This window comes from Tetrao urogallus (assembly GCF_951394365.1).
Source record: "Tetrao urogallus genome assembly, chromosome: 25".
NCBI lineage: Eukaryota > Metazoa > Chordata > Aves > Galliformes > Phasianidae > Tetrao > Tetrao urogallus.
This window is the reverse complement of record NC_136838.1, coordinates 2,082,496-2,096,920: the sequence shown is the minus strand read 5'-3', so window position 1 is coordinate 2,096,920 and position 14,425 is coordinate 2,082,496. Positions and strand designations below refer to the sequence as shown.

At 47.8% G+C, this 14,425-nt stretch overlaps 1 protein-coding gene across 1 annotated transcript; it reads right to left on the bottom strand.

The window, feature by feature from the left end:
• Nucleotides 1–431: 431 nt before the first annotated feature.
• ACSBG2 (acyl-CoA synthetase bubblegum family member 2) lies at nt 432–12,139 on the bottom strand (the record flags this gene model as incomplete). Its single annotated transcript, XM_079546631.1, has 15 exons — nt 12,071–12,139; nt 11,606–11,735; nt 9,084–9,163; nt 8,513–8,754; nt 7,426–7,514; nt 6,787–6,907; nt 6,263–6,343; nt 5,665–5,814; nt 5,313–5,489; nt 4,471–4,652; nt 3,962–4,195; nt 3,059–3,276; nt 2,081–2,220; nt 929–1,175; nt 432–547 (listed from the first exon to the last, which is right to left on the bottom strand). Exons 1-15 carry the CDS (start codon nt 12,099–12,101, stop codon nt 432–434), a joined length of 2,238 nt encoding a protein of 745 aa, XP_079402757.1. The 5' UTR covers nt 12,102–12,139.
• Nucleotides 12,140–14,425: the final 2,286 nt, after the last annotated feature.

Sequence of the window (14,425 nt, the reverse complement as noted above, 5' to 3'; positions counted from 1 at the left end):
ATCAGCATGCAATTGAACATGCATTGAGGAAAACAAAACAGACTGCTCTAAAAGGAGCTCTGCCTTCCCTACACAGCAGGAAAAGGGCAGATCCTGGTTGTTTTACATTCAGCTTGGGAAAAGAAAACTTTGGTAAAGACACACCATACACTGTGAATTGACACGGTAAATGCATTGCCCTTATAAAAAAAAAAAAAAAGGAAAAATACAAATCAGGGACACACAGCAACCTCTCTGCACGTGGACAGACACAGGAAAACGGGGTGTGAGCACCCTGCAGTCATAGGGCCCATAGATGTACGGCTAAGCACCTCAGGAAGGCTGCGTGGTTGCTGAGTGTCATTTATTTCTGCAGAACCCTCTGAATCCGTTGCAGGGAGCCCAGGCTGACAGAACACTGTGCACCAGGGGAAGTTTCCTACCGCGCCCCCTCACTGCCGCAGTGCGTTCTCCGACGCCGTCGGTGTGTTTGCATCCACATAGAACTCATCAATCAGCTCTTTGTATTTCTGTGCCACTGCCGGTCTCTTCAGTTTCATCGTTGGGCCTGTGAAGAACGCACAGCACGGGGATCTAACAGTGCCAGCACTACAGACAGCATCATTTTGGGACACAAATCAATGTCAGAGCTGAAGGAAGCCTGGAGGATCCACAGCGCCGACTTCTAAATGCTGTTTGTGATTAACGACACCTCCGCTGCCCCCGAACACAACCAGCACAACCCCCTGCAGCAGACAGCACAGCACCGAGGGCCGCTCAGCTCGGTGCTGTCAGGCAGAGCTGGAAGTCCAGGAAAACCCAACCTGCCCTCCCAAAGGCTGACACAGCACAGCCACAGCCACAGGGCTGCATGTTCCAGGCTCTGTTTGTGCTGCCTGTCCAACACCCACAGGTGGGACCCACCTCCCCGTTCCCCCCCACCACTCACCCAGCTCTCCACCACCGACAGAAAAGTCCTTCTCCAGAATGACCCACTTCTGGATTTTCTGGGCATTCGAGACAGCTCTCTTGTTGACTTCTGAAACTGCTGCCTGGATGGCTGCATAGACGGCCTTGTCTTTGCTGCTTATGATTTCAGAGGCTTTAGTAGCCTTGCTGCCCAGTTTTTGACAATATTCAACAGCTTCTGCAGTGAGCTCATCTCCCGGCTCCCCACTTTCCATATTTACAGTGCACTGCAACACAAGTGAGGAGGTCACTTGATGTTGTTGAAAACCCCTCCAGCCCAAAAAGCCTTATGCCCCCAGGAAGCTGCTGTGTCCCTCCCCCACCTCAGCACCGACTGTCAGTTGGCCACTTTTTATATGCTTCATACAAACTGCTGCTTGTTAAAACACCTTCATGCCTCCACAAATTCAACAGCTACGTCCAACACCCAGAAGCAAGCAGAGCTCAGAACTCATGCTCCAAATCCTTACTTGCCATACAGTCTTAAGCAAGACACCATCTTCCCCTCTTCTCTGGGCCAGAGCTTTACTTGCCCACATCCCACAGCAGCACTGCATCCTGCTGGAAGTCAGCACTGCCCCTCACCCCAACAGCAGCACCAGAGCCTGGCTCAGCATCTCCTGCACAAGGGCAAGAAAGCTGGCAGCTAAAGCCTCACTAATGAGCAATTAACACTGTCCTGGAAAAACACTGGCCTACCAGGTCCCTCCAGCCATAGACAGAGGCAGCAGTAGAGTCCACCCCCATGGCACTGTGGAGTTTAAAGCCACTGTCTTTAAAAATAAATGGCTGACATCTCATTACTGTCTGAACTGCCCTGGGAGATCCTGAAATTTAGGTAAGGAAAGCAAGTTTCTTTTTTCAGCTTGTCTTAGTACTGTTTCTGCTCTCTGAGGTGGTACAGAGATAAAGTTGCCCTGAACAGTGGAACGTTGTTGGCTGATCGGATGGCAAGTGTTCATTTTCCTCTACAGTACAAGCAGTGTTTGCAACTCAGCTACAAACCATGCACTGCATCACCCCTGGGCTCCAGCAGCTGTAGAATATTAAAAAGTTCACCTCACTGTATTACAATAATCTGCGTCCTTTCAGCCCATCCCATTTTCCACTCAGCAGGCACAATCAATCCCACCTTGAGCGTCAGAAGCATGGCAAGGAATTTTGCTTTGTCTCCAACCAACATGGCGTTGCTAACGATGGGACAGGCCTCTTTTACAGCATCCTCAATTGGAACAGGAGGAACATTCTCACCTCCTGCCGTGATGATGAGCTCTGGAAAACAATCAGATCTTGATTATTGCTTATGGCTTCCTTTTTCCTTCCTTCACAACCTGAAATGACTTCATAGCACCTCTGTGGCAACACGGACCCAATCAGGAGCGTGTCCCAACATCTGGAGAAGGCAGCAAACCAGAAAGACTCCAGCCAGGCTACAAGAGCTGGGACTGAGGTGTGCAAATGAGCAGCCATGCAGGAGCTGCTCGAATGCTCCATGGGTGTTTGCAGCTTGGGATCACGGGCTGTGCAGTACGACCACCTCAGCACATGACCACAGTCACCCCAGGCTGCAGGGAATCCAACCAACTTGTTCAGAAACTGAAGCCAAAAATTTACTGAGGCAGAGCAGAGCTGAGCCCCTTTCCTATTGTCTTTCACAGATTGCTGAAAGCACAACCATTTATCTCTTGTTCATGATTAGAGCCTTTCATGAAATTAGATTTGTTTGGTGTTGGCCAAGAGCTGTTGTTGCTGCAAGCCATTTTCACAACAGCATTAAGCCTTGATTTCTCTTACAGGTTAACCAGCAAAGCCATGTGGAACTGGAGGGAGCCGGCAGGGCGCACAAGGCAGCAAAGCTGCTGAAGAAATCAGGATTTCTGCCTTACTCTGCTGACACACGCTGGTTTCAGAGGTCATCCTTCTCCCTTCCCAAGCTGCATCACGTGTTTGCTGGCAGCAAACCCTGCAGCCATATTCAGATTAAAATCTTCACAAGGAGAAGTATCTCAATATTCTGTGCAATCCACAGCCAAAATCTACCAGGCCTTGATGCTTCCGACCCCAGCACTGCGTGACCCCAAGACAGAAGAGTGACAAGGTGCAGCATTACCTTTAATTCTGCCAGTGATGTAAATGAATCCATCTTTATCACACTTGCCAAGATCTCCTGAATGCAGCCAGCCATCTTCATCAATTGCCTCTTTGGTTTTCTCCTCCATGTTCAAATAGCCCATAAAGATGTGCCTTCCTGCAAAGCAGATCTCCCCAATGCCGTCTGCATCTGGTTTATGGATCAGAGTCCGACAGCCTGCCATTTCCTTCCCACAGCTTCAACAAAGAGAACACAAACACAAACCCAAGGCTTTTTTCATCATTACTATTTTTATATCCAGTAGCTGAACAGCAGAGCGAAACGATAGCAGCACCCACTCACCCTGAAGTGTCTGAACCAAGCCAGGCAGCCTTTTATTACAACTACTCCAATGGGGAACTTAAAGATTTAAAAGGCATCTGCTTATGCAAAGGGACGTACAGAAAGCTGTTACTGCAGAGATCAGTGCTCACACACCTGGTGCTTCCACCCACTGCCCTCAGACACCTGAGCTTTGAGTTAGGAGACTTATGATCATGGTGGCAAACTTCTACCAGCAGTGGTGTTACCCTGCAGCCCAAACCCCCGGGGACTGAAGGAGCCATTCAAAGCTGCAGAAGAGTCTGACTGTATTTATCCATTTGACATTAAGGTGAACTGTGGGTTGAAGTCACTAATTTGCTCCTCCCACAAATCCTGTGCTTTCCACTCAGTTCCCATGGAACCCAGGCCAACTCTAAGTAATGCTGCCTTTGCCCTCGGCAGATCTCTTCATCTGCATAACTGGCTCCCCAGAGATGTTCCACTGGCTGCGAGCGTGGGGCTGAGCTGCAGCGGCCGAGACAAAGAAGCCAGGCACAGGAGAAACCTTAAAGGATCTCTGCTCCTCCCAGCAGAGCTGTGCTTACAGCAGTTATTTACCTGGTAAGCCTGAACGCTTGAGCTATAGAGATCGTGTGAGGCCCTGAGCTCTCACTCATGCCATACAGCTCAAACACGGGGATGTTCAGACTTAAGAAAAACTCCAGAGTCTCTCTGCTAATGGGAGCAGCTCCTGTGAAGCACTTGGTGCACCGATCCAGGCCGATGGCCTTCCGAACCTTCTTGTACACCAAGTGCCTGGCCAGGCGGAAGTTCACCGGGACCTCAGAATACCTGTGGAAGGGAAATTACGACAGGATCTCAGGTTAGAAAGTAAAACTTCTCCTCACCCTCCTTTCATCCATCTCCTAATTTGCCTTCTTCAGTAAAAACCAACAACAGAAATCACTCCCGCCTCCAACCACTGCTGCCCACCCTCTCGACCAACCATTACATCTGGTTTTTAATTGAAGCCCACGAGTCTGGCCTGCTCCACGCAATGTAATTCCTCCCTGGGAGCTAAAGTTCTCTTAATATTCATAACCCCCCCTAAGTTAGCTTGTAATTACCCATTCATCCATTTCAGGTTTGTCTGCAGCCCGACCCCCTTGGCCCACGATGCCACTTTTCTTCGCAGCGTCGATGATTTTGCACCGACTGATTTCATTTTTTCCTCTATTTTTTCCCAGACACGAGGAACTCCTAAGAAGGCAGTCGGCCTCACCTCACGCAGGGTGTCTACCAGGGTGCCCTGAGAGGAAGAGAATTGAACACAGCTTTCACAGGTGCTTTAGTACAGATTCAGGTCAGTGCTGCTCACCTGCCAAGGCCCAAACTGCCATCAGCTCTTGAGGAACCATTTTCAGATGAAGTGCCACTGCTGCCGAGTGCAAACAGAGCAGCACTGAACAACACCAGTTTTCTTCTTGTCACGTTCCACCAAAGAGCCTCAGAAGCATTCCTATTCTGTGCTGGTTTTGACAAGACAGCAAGGCTCAACACTCTTGATCCCATGCTGACACAGCGTAGGGACAAAATTCTCTTCCCAGGGCACAGATGTAAAGGTGGGGGCATTTTGCAATATGGACAGAGCAAATCCAGCAAACACGGAGCTCAACCAAAACGTCAGGGCACGGAAGCGGTGCCAGATGAGATATTGAGGAGCTCCCAGTTGTGAAGCCCTTGGTCAGCTCATCCTGGCATGTCATACAGACCCAAAAGGCAAAGGTCAGGCTGCCCACGCTCTTCAAACCAACAGACCCTTAAACAGGAGCACTCTGTCCCTACACAAACAAACATCTCGTGATTCTGAAAGCTTTGTTAAGCCACCCTGGTTTGTATTCAAGCGCCCCCTCCCAGCTACACACGCAGGTTGAGGAGCACAAGTTCTTTTGTCATCTAATATTTTTACCTTTAAAGCATCTGGCTGAGCGAAGAAAACCTGTCCTCCAAATGTTATCGATAGCCAAATATCCAGAATCTGTGCAGCAACATGACTGAGGGGCAGATAGCTGACCACCAGCTCTTGCTTTTCAGTAGCTTCCAACAGCATTAAGGAATGGCCAGCTGCTATCGGTGTCCACGTAAGCTGCAACAAGAACACAACCCAGCATGAAGCAGCAGCTCAGCAGGCACAACACACAACATGCAGCTCACAAACGACAGCTGTGAATTGCTGTGACTCTTCAGCTGACCTCTGCCAGCCCTCAGCACCCACCCAGGGCCACAGCTCTCAGAATGGATGTCCATACAGAGATACTTACGTTGTCGTGACTGAGCATTACTCCCTTTGGCTGCCCGGTTGTCCCTGAAGTATAAATTAAGGTACAGCACTGGTTAGGCTTCTGTGAGTCAATGATTTCACGGAGCTGGGAATCTGGAACATCTTCACCAAGGTCCAAGAACTCCCTCCACTGTACACAGAAGTGAAGAACTTCATCACTTTATATATAGGCTATGATTCACAAACAAAATTAAGCCCAAGATGAAGAGTAAGAAACTGTGTTCAATCCTGCAGCAGAATCTCAGCCCCACGATGTTTCCTGGCTGCCACAGGAGGTGTGGAAAGAAACAGAAAAGGAGACAGATCTACCTTGAAGCTTCCCAGTTCTGCAGCAGCCCTGGGAGCGCTAAGTAGGAGTAAAGCTGGGACCCAGAGCCATCTAGCAGAGCTCAGTGTGTTGCACCTTTCCCTTACAACGTGGATTATCAAGGTTTGAACAACAGTAGACATCTACCACATCATCCAGGCAAGTGCTGAACCCAGTGCACACTTGCCATGAGAGTGGAAGGTGATGGTTGCTCCCAAGCCACCACTAAGCACAGCCAATATTTACAATCCAGTAAGATGCCAGTACTTACAGAATACAGATTTGGTCTCTTCTCTTTTATCTCTTCTCCATACTGGATGATAGCTTTCATGTGAGGTAGTTTATGCTCAATCTGTAGAAAAGGGAGATTCATGAGAATGAGCAAACCCTGCTTGTTCCTTTCAATCCCAAGCAAACCACCACTCAGTGTGGCTACTTCCATTTGAAGTAAAGCTTAGAGAATTTCATCTGTGGTATTGAAAAAGAAGAGGGAAGCCTCAGTAAACACAGTAATCATCAGGACTGAGATGTTCCAGTCAATATAGGGGATCCCCAATTGTTTATTCTAGACTATCATACTTGAAGCTCAAGGCTTTGCCATGCTGCAGAACCACCATCATCTTACAGTAAGATTTAGCACCAGTGATCACTCATCCGGATCAAACAGGGAACACATCAAGTTGGCTTAATCAGTTCACATCTGCTTCCAGATCCGGCACATCCCACAGGCAGATTTACCCTCCCACACCCACCAGCAGGACACACAGCCTCCTCTCATCCAACGACTCCACTTACTTGTAAGATTTTCTGCAGCTGTGTGTGGTTTTCCACAACCAGAATGTTGGCACTACAGTTCTCTGCTACATAATGACAGGCTTCAGGAGAGTTGGTTGTGTAGATCCCGACAGCGAGTCCACTGCAGTAGGAAAGGGGGAAAAAATGGAAAAAAAGAAAAGAGAAAATGACAGTGCTGGGGGATAAGCAGAGCTGTTGGCAAATAATCAGATTATTTTAAACTTGAGCAGAGGAATGCTCTCAGGAAGAACGTCCCACAAGGCAACAAGAAAAAGCAGAAAGCTTAGTTCTAAGAACAGAGGCTTTGTTCTGTGTGTGGGTAACGTCAGAACTGACCGAAGTGTCTCACACAGAAGGGTGCTGTGGTGCTCTGACCTTTCCCACCACCACATTTTTAATCCAAATGTAACCAAGTGTGATTCTGGATTAACCCACTGTTCATCTCATTTTAAAAAAGAAGCACCTTGCTAAAATACGATTTTTCAGTCTCATTAATTCGTAATGAAGTAAAGAGAGTTTAGGTTGTAGCTACCCTCATTAAGTTCAAATATAAGCAGAGCTTGCTTTGCTTTAAATCAGAAGCAGGATTAATATCTAAAGGCTGAAACAAAACGCAGTGAGAGCCAAAACTCATCTTACCCTGCAAAGATGGCTCCAACGTCAGCAATGAACCACTCTGGGGAATTAAATCCCAAGATGCACACTCCATGGAAACGCTCCAGTCCCAGCTTGAAACAAAAGATGAGATTACAGCAATCTTGTTTTCCTTCTAAAAACACTTCATTCACAGATCTTTGCTGTGAGCACAGCATCAGGCTAAAAGCTCCTACTATTATGTGCAGGAATTCACACACACTTCCCAAGACTTAGCATGGAACCAATCAAAGTTTCATATCATCACACTGTCCAACTACATCAGTAGGTGGGAGGGGAGAAATTAAAGGAAAAAGGGGTTTCCTGGATTTGCTCAGGTCTGCATTCATTGATTAGCTCACTGACACACACAGGGCTACAGAACTACAGGCTGTCAGCTCCATTGGGCTTGGAAGGTAAGAGGTTGAAGTTAAACAACTGCTGCTGAGACATTTAGTCATTTAGTACAGGTTAGAGAAGTCAGATGTGAGTAATGACCAGAAGAAGCTCTGCTGGCAATTGGAGACACTTAGCTAGGAAATTCCAGCTGCTGAAGTTCAGGTCTTTAAATCTGCTTCAGCCATTCCTTGGTTTTGCACCAGGGTGGAAGTGCATGCGCTGGAAGATACCACAGCACGGGTGGAAAGAAAAAAATTGGCTGTAACTTCAGGAAATAAGACTTTCTAAAGATAAGACAGGGAGAACATGTAACACTGCTTTCTCTCTTGGAATGCCTTAATATCCAACAGCACAAGCAAACGGCTCAGAACATTTCAGCTGGACTCACAGGCAGCTTCCCTCATGCTTTCTCCTGGAAAGGTGACAATGCAAGAGACTGGTGAGGGGCTCTGCCCAGGTCTGGCACATGCCTCAAGTCCCTCTCTCTCAATATAACATGGAAACAATTTGTATGCATGTACAAAACCCCTGCAGCAATCACCAAGGTGTTCATGGCACGTTCAAATATCTTCCTGTCACCTGAAGTCTCATCAGCTTTCAGAGAATTTGCAGCTCAAGACACTGCTGACTGCAGCTGCTTCAGCAGCCACACCGGCTGGACACACACATGGAGTAGAATTCAACAAAAGCTCACCTTCAGAAAGCTTTTGGCTGCTTTCCAGCACTTGTCATAGTACATCTTGTACGTCAGCTTTACCCACTGGCCATTCTTCTTGAATGCAAGAGCATGATAATCACTGTATTTGCTAACAGCTTCTTGGAACAGGTCATGAACAGTCTTCGGTGTCCTGCTGCCTACGCCCTCCTCATCCATCCTCAGTTTCACTTCTCCATCTCGTTCTGTTGTCCACATGCTGGAGGCAGGAGGTAAAGGGGCTGGAGATAAAGATCAACGTCTCGTATTTAGAAACTCCCTGCTGCCATAACAGAAATATAAACAGGAGCAAATGCCAACAGTCCCCCCTTTTTTTTTTAATTATTACTAACTAAAAAGAAGGACTGGAATACATGAATACCTGGTAGGTTTGCATTAGTCAGTGACATTAGCCATCTTACTCCTTGGAGCACAGACATAAGCCTATGCTTAGAGGTTTCTGGACAGAGCATCCTACACTTCTACCACTTCTTATGGCTTTGCAAATCACTCCCTCATTTAAACAATAATTTTATGCACACAACAGTAAATAAAAGCACTTTCCACTTACATGTTAAGCCAATCTTGTTCACCTGAGATCTCTCTGTCTTAGCATCTTCAGCTGGCTCCATGCTGCAGACCTCAACAGCTCTGCAAGGCAAAAGCAATCAGTGCTGGACAAGCACAGAAGAGGCTGAAGAATGCCTGAGGCATGATTGCTCCATCACTTAACTGCATTAATCCTCATGTGCCAAACAAAGATCAGTGGTTCCTGATATTCTGTACTTGGCTTTATTAATTTCACTAGCTCAGGCTGCATGGATATAGGAAAACAAAACAGGCCCACCTAAGCAAGTGTGCCATCTTTGCCTGCCCTGCTTTTGTGTGCTGCTCTATTTGGAAGATACGCTGCAGAAGAACACAAGAACACAGCATCCAGAAAGCCTGATAATTTACCAGCACCTGAACGCTCTGTGTGCCTGAAACAGCAGTGAGGAGGGTGAGGACAAAAACAGGCGTGCAGAGCTGGTGCATGATACAGGTAGGAGAAAAGCAAGTCGAAGCGAGGGCAGCAGCCCCCGAGGCCTTCCTGCTGTGCAGTGCAGAACCACCCAGTGACCCTTTGGAAAACCCAGAGATTTCCTGCAGAAGGTAAGGCCAGCTCAGAGCAGGAAATTGATTTAGCAGGAAATCCTGTTCTTAGGTACTCCTACTAAAGTTCATCCATCAGGCTCCAGCAGATGTTTGTGAAGTAACTGAAAAGGCACTCAGATGTGCCTCTACTTCAGCCGTGCTCCTCAAGAAGTTTGCACTGTAGTTCCATATGAAAGCGGCCCTTTTTACGTTCAGTCTTGCAAGATTTGGTAAAAGCCTCCTGTCTGCATTGGTAGAACAGTGTTCTTACTCTGATCTTTTCCAAAACTGACTTTCATAAAGCTTTAAGCGATGAGAACGTGGAACAACTAAGTCACAAATCCCACTTCAGGTGACAAATTGGAAGGCAGTCCCCATGAGATTTGGTATTGGAGTCTCTGTGTTCTGCACCCAAAACAACACCTCCCACCTCCAAACTACAGGCAGGTGATATTTGTTCCCTACCCTGCACAGACCCCACTTGTACCACCTCAGCACCAAGGCCCAAGCTTTGCTCCACCCAAGATTACATCCCAGAGAAACTACAGTTCCACCTTGCCTTGCCAAGCAGCCTTCCTGAGGGACCTCTGCTCAAGGGTGTCATGACAGAGTTTGCTCCTTCAAACCATCACTCTTCCCCACTGCAACACTGAGCATGGGTTTCCTGCAAGCACTCAGTGATGTTCCAGAAGGGTCCCCCCATGACATCACAGACAGGGCTCACCAAGCTCTTCTGTCTGTAGGCACAGCAAAAACACAGCTCACTAACCGTCACTAACCAGGAAGCACTCAGTCCCATGTAAGCCCTTCAGCCTAACCCCAGCAGGCTGCCAGCCAAGCCTCACGTTTGCTTCTCTTTCTGCTGGATCAAAGCAGAGATAAATCAGCCACAAAGCCCCACGTGATCTCAGTCTAAGCAGTAAATTGCTTCCCTCCAGTTTATGTTTTGTTTGAATTTCTAAGGGATATTAAACAATTATGGCTTTGGACATACGATATGATTTAAGGCACAGAGCTTTGACAGCTACTCCTATGCACTGTCCAAAAGCAGAACCACTTCTACCTGATCTGCAGGGTAGAAACCAGAGAAACATCCATCAGTTTCCTTTATTTCTCCCGAAGGGATCACAAGATCTTCCTCAGTACACATTTCTTCATCAGCACTGAGAACAGTTTGCAGCACAGATTACCCCCTGTTGCAGAAGGTCTGCATCATTTCTGCACCTGCTTTCGCGGGCAAAGCATGGAAGTGACTCAGTTATACGAGAAGAAAAACCCCGCAGCCACTTCCCTTACAGTGAATCAAAAGCCATCTTTCCCTCCTCCACAATATATGTAATTTTTACACAGCCCCTCCCAAAATAGGTAAAGAGAGCCTCGGAAGCCTGCTAGCTCTACCCCATTACACTTGATTAGCAATTAATTATTAATCTGCTCTTCAGCATGAGCTACATAGATTAACAGAGGGACTACCAGGCTGCCTAGCTTGGTAAAAATCAGCACAGGTGCTGCACACAAGCTGTGCCTAAAGAGGCTCACCTCTGGTTTACAATACAGCAATGCTTCACAAGTGCACACAGTGCTTGCTAAGAATTTCATCAGCGTCCTCCCAGTTAGATAGAATTAACAGTTATCTGAGTTCCTCTGTAAGAAGTTCATCTTTCTGAAGCTGCAGAACATTCTACCATTTCTATGCCTTGGGTCTCTATCAAACACACACTACCCCAAATAGTCTGCACTCTGTAGCTACACACAGTAAAAATAATTCTGTTCCTTCTTTGCAGGGGATGAGAGCACAGATTCAACTTCTGGATTTTGTAAGTAGCAAGAAATGTTTGAAATTGACTCTAAAACTCAGAATGTCCCGATTAATCCAAGTCTGTTTGAACACAAGCTATGTGCTGTGCACACAGGTAATGACAGGAAAAAAAAAACAGTAAGATCTCAAATTAGACAAACCTAGCTGAGGAGCTGATGGTGATATCATCCAGCGACACCTCACTGCTCCCTTGAGCATCCACACTGAGATAAGCCATGGGGACCGGATCTGCAAGTGTCGAACGCGCCTCTGCCTCACACAGCATCGTCCCTGTAAAAGCAGGTTTTAAATTAGGATTTAGGAATCGAACAGTACAGTGAAATCAGCTTCAATTGATGGGACCTTCTGACCACGACAAACCCAAAGCTGATGTGATCCGAGATTGCTATGTCTGCATTAAATATGGTAAATTCTATCACCAGACAAAGTGCTCTGCACATCAAGCCCGCTGCATTCGGCAAGCCTGATGAGAATTAGATTACACACCCACTCTCACACTTAAGATCACAGCTTACAAAAAGCACAGCGAGGTTAACCTTTACATTCGGCACTCTCCTACCCTAAATGTTAAGGCTCAGCTCTCAGCCCTCCCCACGTTCACCCACCGCAGTGCTCCGGCTCGGCCTTACAACGCATCGTCTGCTCCTTTGTGCAGCCTCTCCTCCCGCAGCCTCTCTGAACCAGCACCGATGCAAAATACCCTTTATTTTTAAACTAGCGCCCATGAGGCAGATCTGGAGCATCTTATGTCATGTGCTCCCTGCCTTGCAATTGGAAGCAGCCCGTCACCCCACACCGCCGCCTAATGAGGAAGCTCTGGCCCCACGCCTGCTTGCCGTGCTCAGCTCTCGGGGCGTGGGAGGTTCGGGGTTCCTCTGTGCACGCCTGGGGCAGCTGGGGGGGCTCAGCCCCCTGCATTTCTGCTCCCTGGGGATTTAAAACCTCATCTCGTAAGAATCGGTGCTTGGCAGCTGCTGTGTTTTCAGCACTGCCTTCAGTCCTTTGTCATTAAGGGGTTTCATCATCTAAACGAAGGATTTTCTTATACTGAAAGCAACGCTGCCTTTATTTAGAGGTTTACAGTCACTGAAAGCTTTTGATGCTCACAACCTGACAGGCTGAGCTTTAATTGCTTCTGTGAATTTGTAACTGATTCAAAAGTGAATCTGATCCTTCATCCTTATAAAAAGTGGGTTTTAGCATGCTGCGTTAATGATTTCTCCATTAGGGCAACAGAAAGCAGGCAATGCGAGGAGCACGTCTGCCGGAACGATGACAGATACCAGCAAGAGGAAAGAGACGTTTCTCTAATGAATCAGATGTGGCCTGGAGGTCTGGAGGAAGAAATGACTGTGCAGCATCCTGCTTCTGCCAGCAGTGGAGAAAGGCACGGCCAGCTGCAATTCAAGCATGCAGACCTGCTCTCTCGGCTAGAAGTACACCCCCCTTCCAACTCCTCGTCTGCACAAGGGCACAATGCTACGAACTACAATGCCCAATTAAAAAAACTGCAATTCATGAGCAGCAGAGAGAGGGGCGTCTCCAAAATCCCATCTCAGAAGCATTGGACTAAGTGGCAAACGCTGCCCAGTACCCCACTCTAGACTGAAACACCACAGTGGTTTATTCTGTTCTTTGTATAAGGCAGCTGGGAGAAACCCAGGCGTTACCTCTGCAGAGTAGCCCAGTACTTGCAGAACGGTGGAGCACAGGTAAAGCTGCCTGCCCAGCCTGGAGGAACTCAAACCCAGGTCTATAAGAGCACGCCAGCTTCTGCATGGCACAGTGCCTGCCCTGGGAGCCACCAACAGCCCTCCTGCAGTGCCTCACTGTGTTACCTGCTGAGAGCCACAGACCCTGCGGGCAACCAGGGCAACGTGAGATTGCACAGCCTGGAAGCCCAGGGAGAAGCACCACTACTCCAGGTGGGCCTGGGATCGCCCAGGAGAATCAAGGTGTTAATGCCACGTGGCCCTCAGCATCTAGAGAAGAACAGCACAAGCAGCAGAGTTTTTGGAGTACCCAAATATACTTGTATCATGAAACATCAGCACACAAGCAGACGGCCAAAGTGCAACCTAGCTGTGTGACTTCCCTTGTGAACGCAGGGCTGAGGGAGCCCAAGCCAGCCATGCATTTCATACAGCAAATGTATGAAACGTGTACTCTCCTCACCAGCTCTGTCAAGCAATCTAGCTATGGCCCTATACTTTGTGTTGCTTTGCCACAACCACAGCTGTGCTGCACAAAACACCCAGTGACGCATACACTTCATTCCCACAGCAGCTTGATGGGTGGGGGAACAGGATCAGGAATGAGCACACACAGTTTGCGGGGGAATTAACCCTCTGCAACGTGCCACAGCTGTTAGAAACACGAACGCACACCCAGAGAAAAGCCTGGTGAGAGAAAGCTCCCTTTTAATTACATCTGTGTGAAAGCAGAAGTCGTTTAACTACAAACTGCCCCCTGCTTTGAGCGCTGTATCCTGGAGACCTGCGAGTTTATGAACTATTTCATGGAAACAGCTCTGCTTCCAGAACAAAATAACAGTGCGGCTGTGTGCACACACGACAGGCAGAGCTACAGAGCTGGAGGTTTCATTGATGATAGGATCTCAATATGCCCTCACTCAAAACACGTGTAAAGCTTCAAAAACACCCACCCAAATTAAGGTTACGTTCATCAGTCATCCCAACGCTCACTACCACAAGCCTGCTCTGCTCCCTGCTGTTTTCTTTTCCTTTTCCTCACATGCTCAGCACTCCTGAGCCTGCCCAGTCCTTACTGTGACTGTCACCTCACCGGGTATCCAGAACAGAATTCCACCAAAAGCAAAAGCTGGACTTCTAGTTCTCTGCAGATTTACAAAGTGAGGAAACAGATCCTTCGCAACCCACTTTTCTTAAACATCACCTGTACAGCGATAGCAGCTTTCTGAGCACTGTAACCGCTCCCTG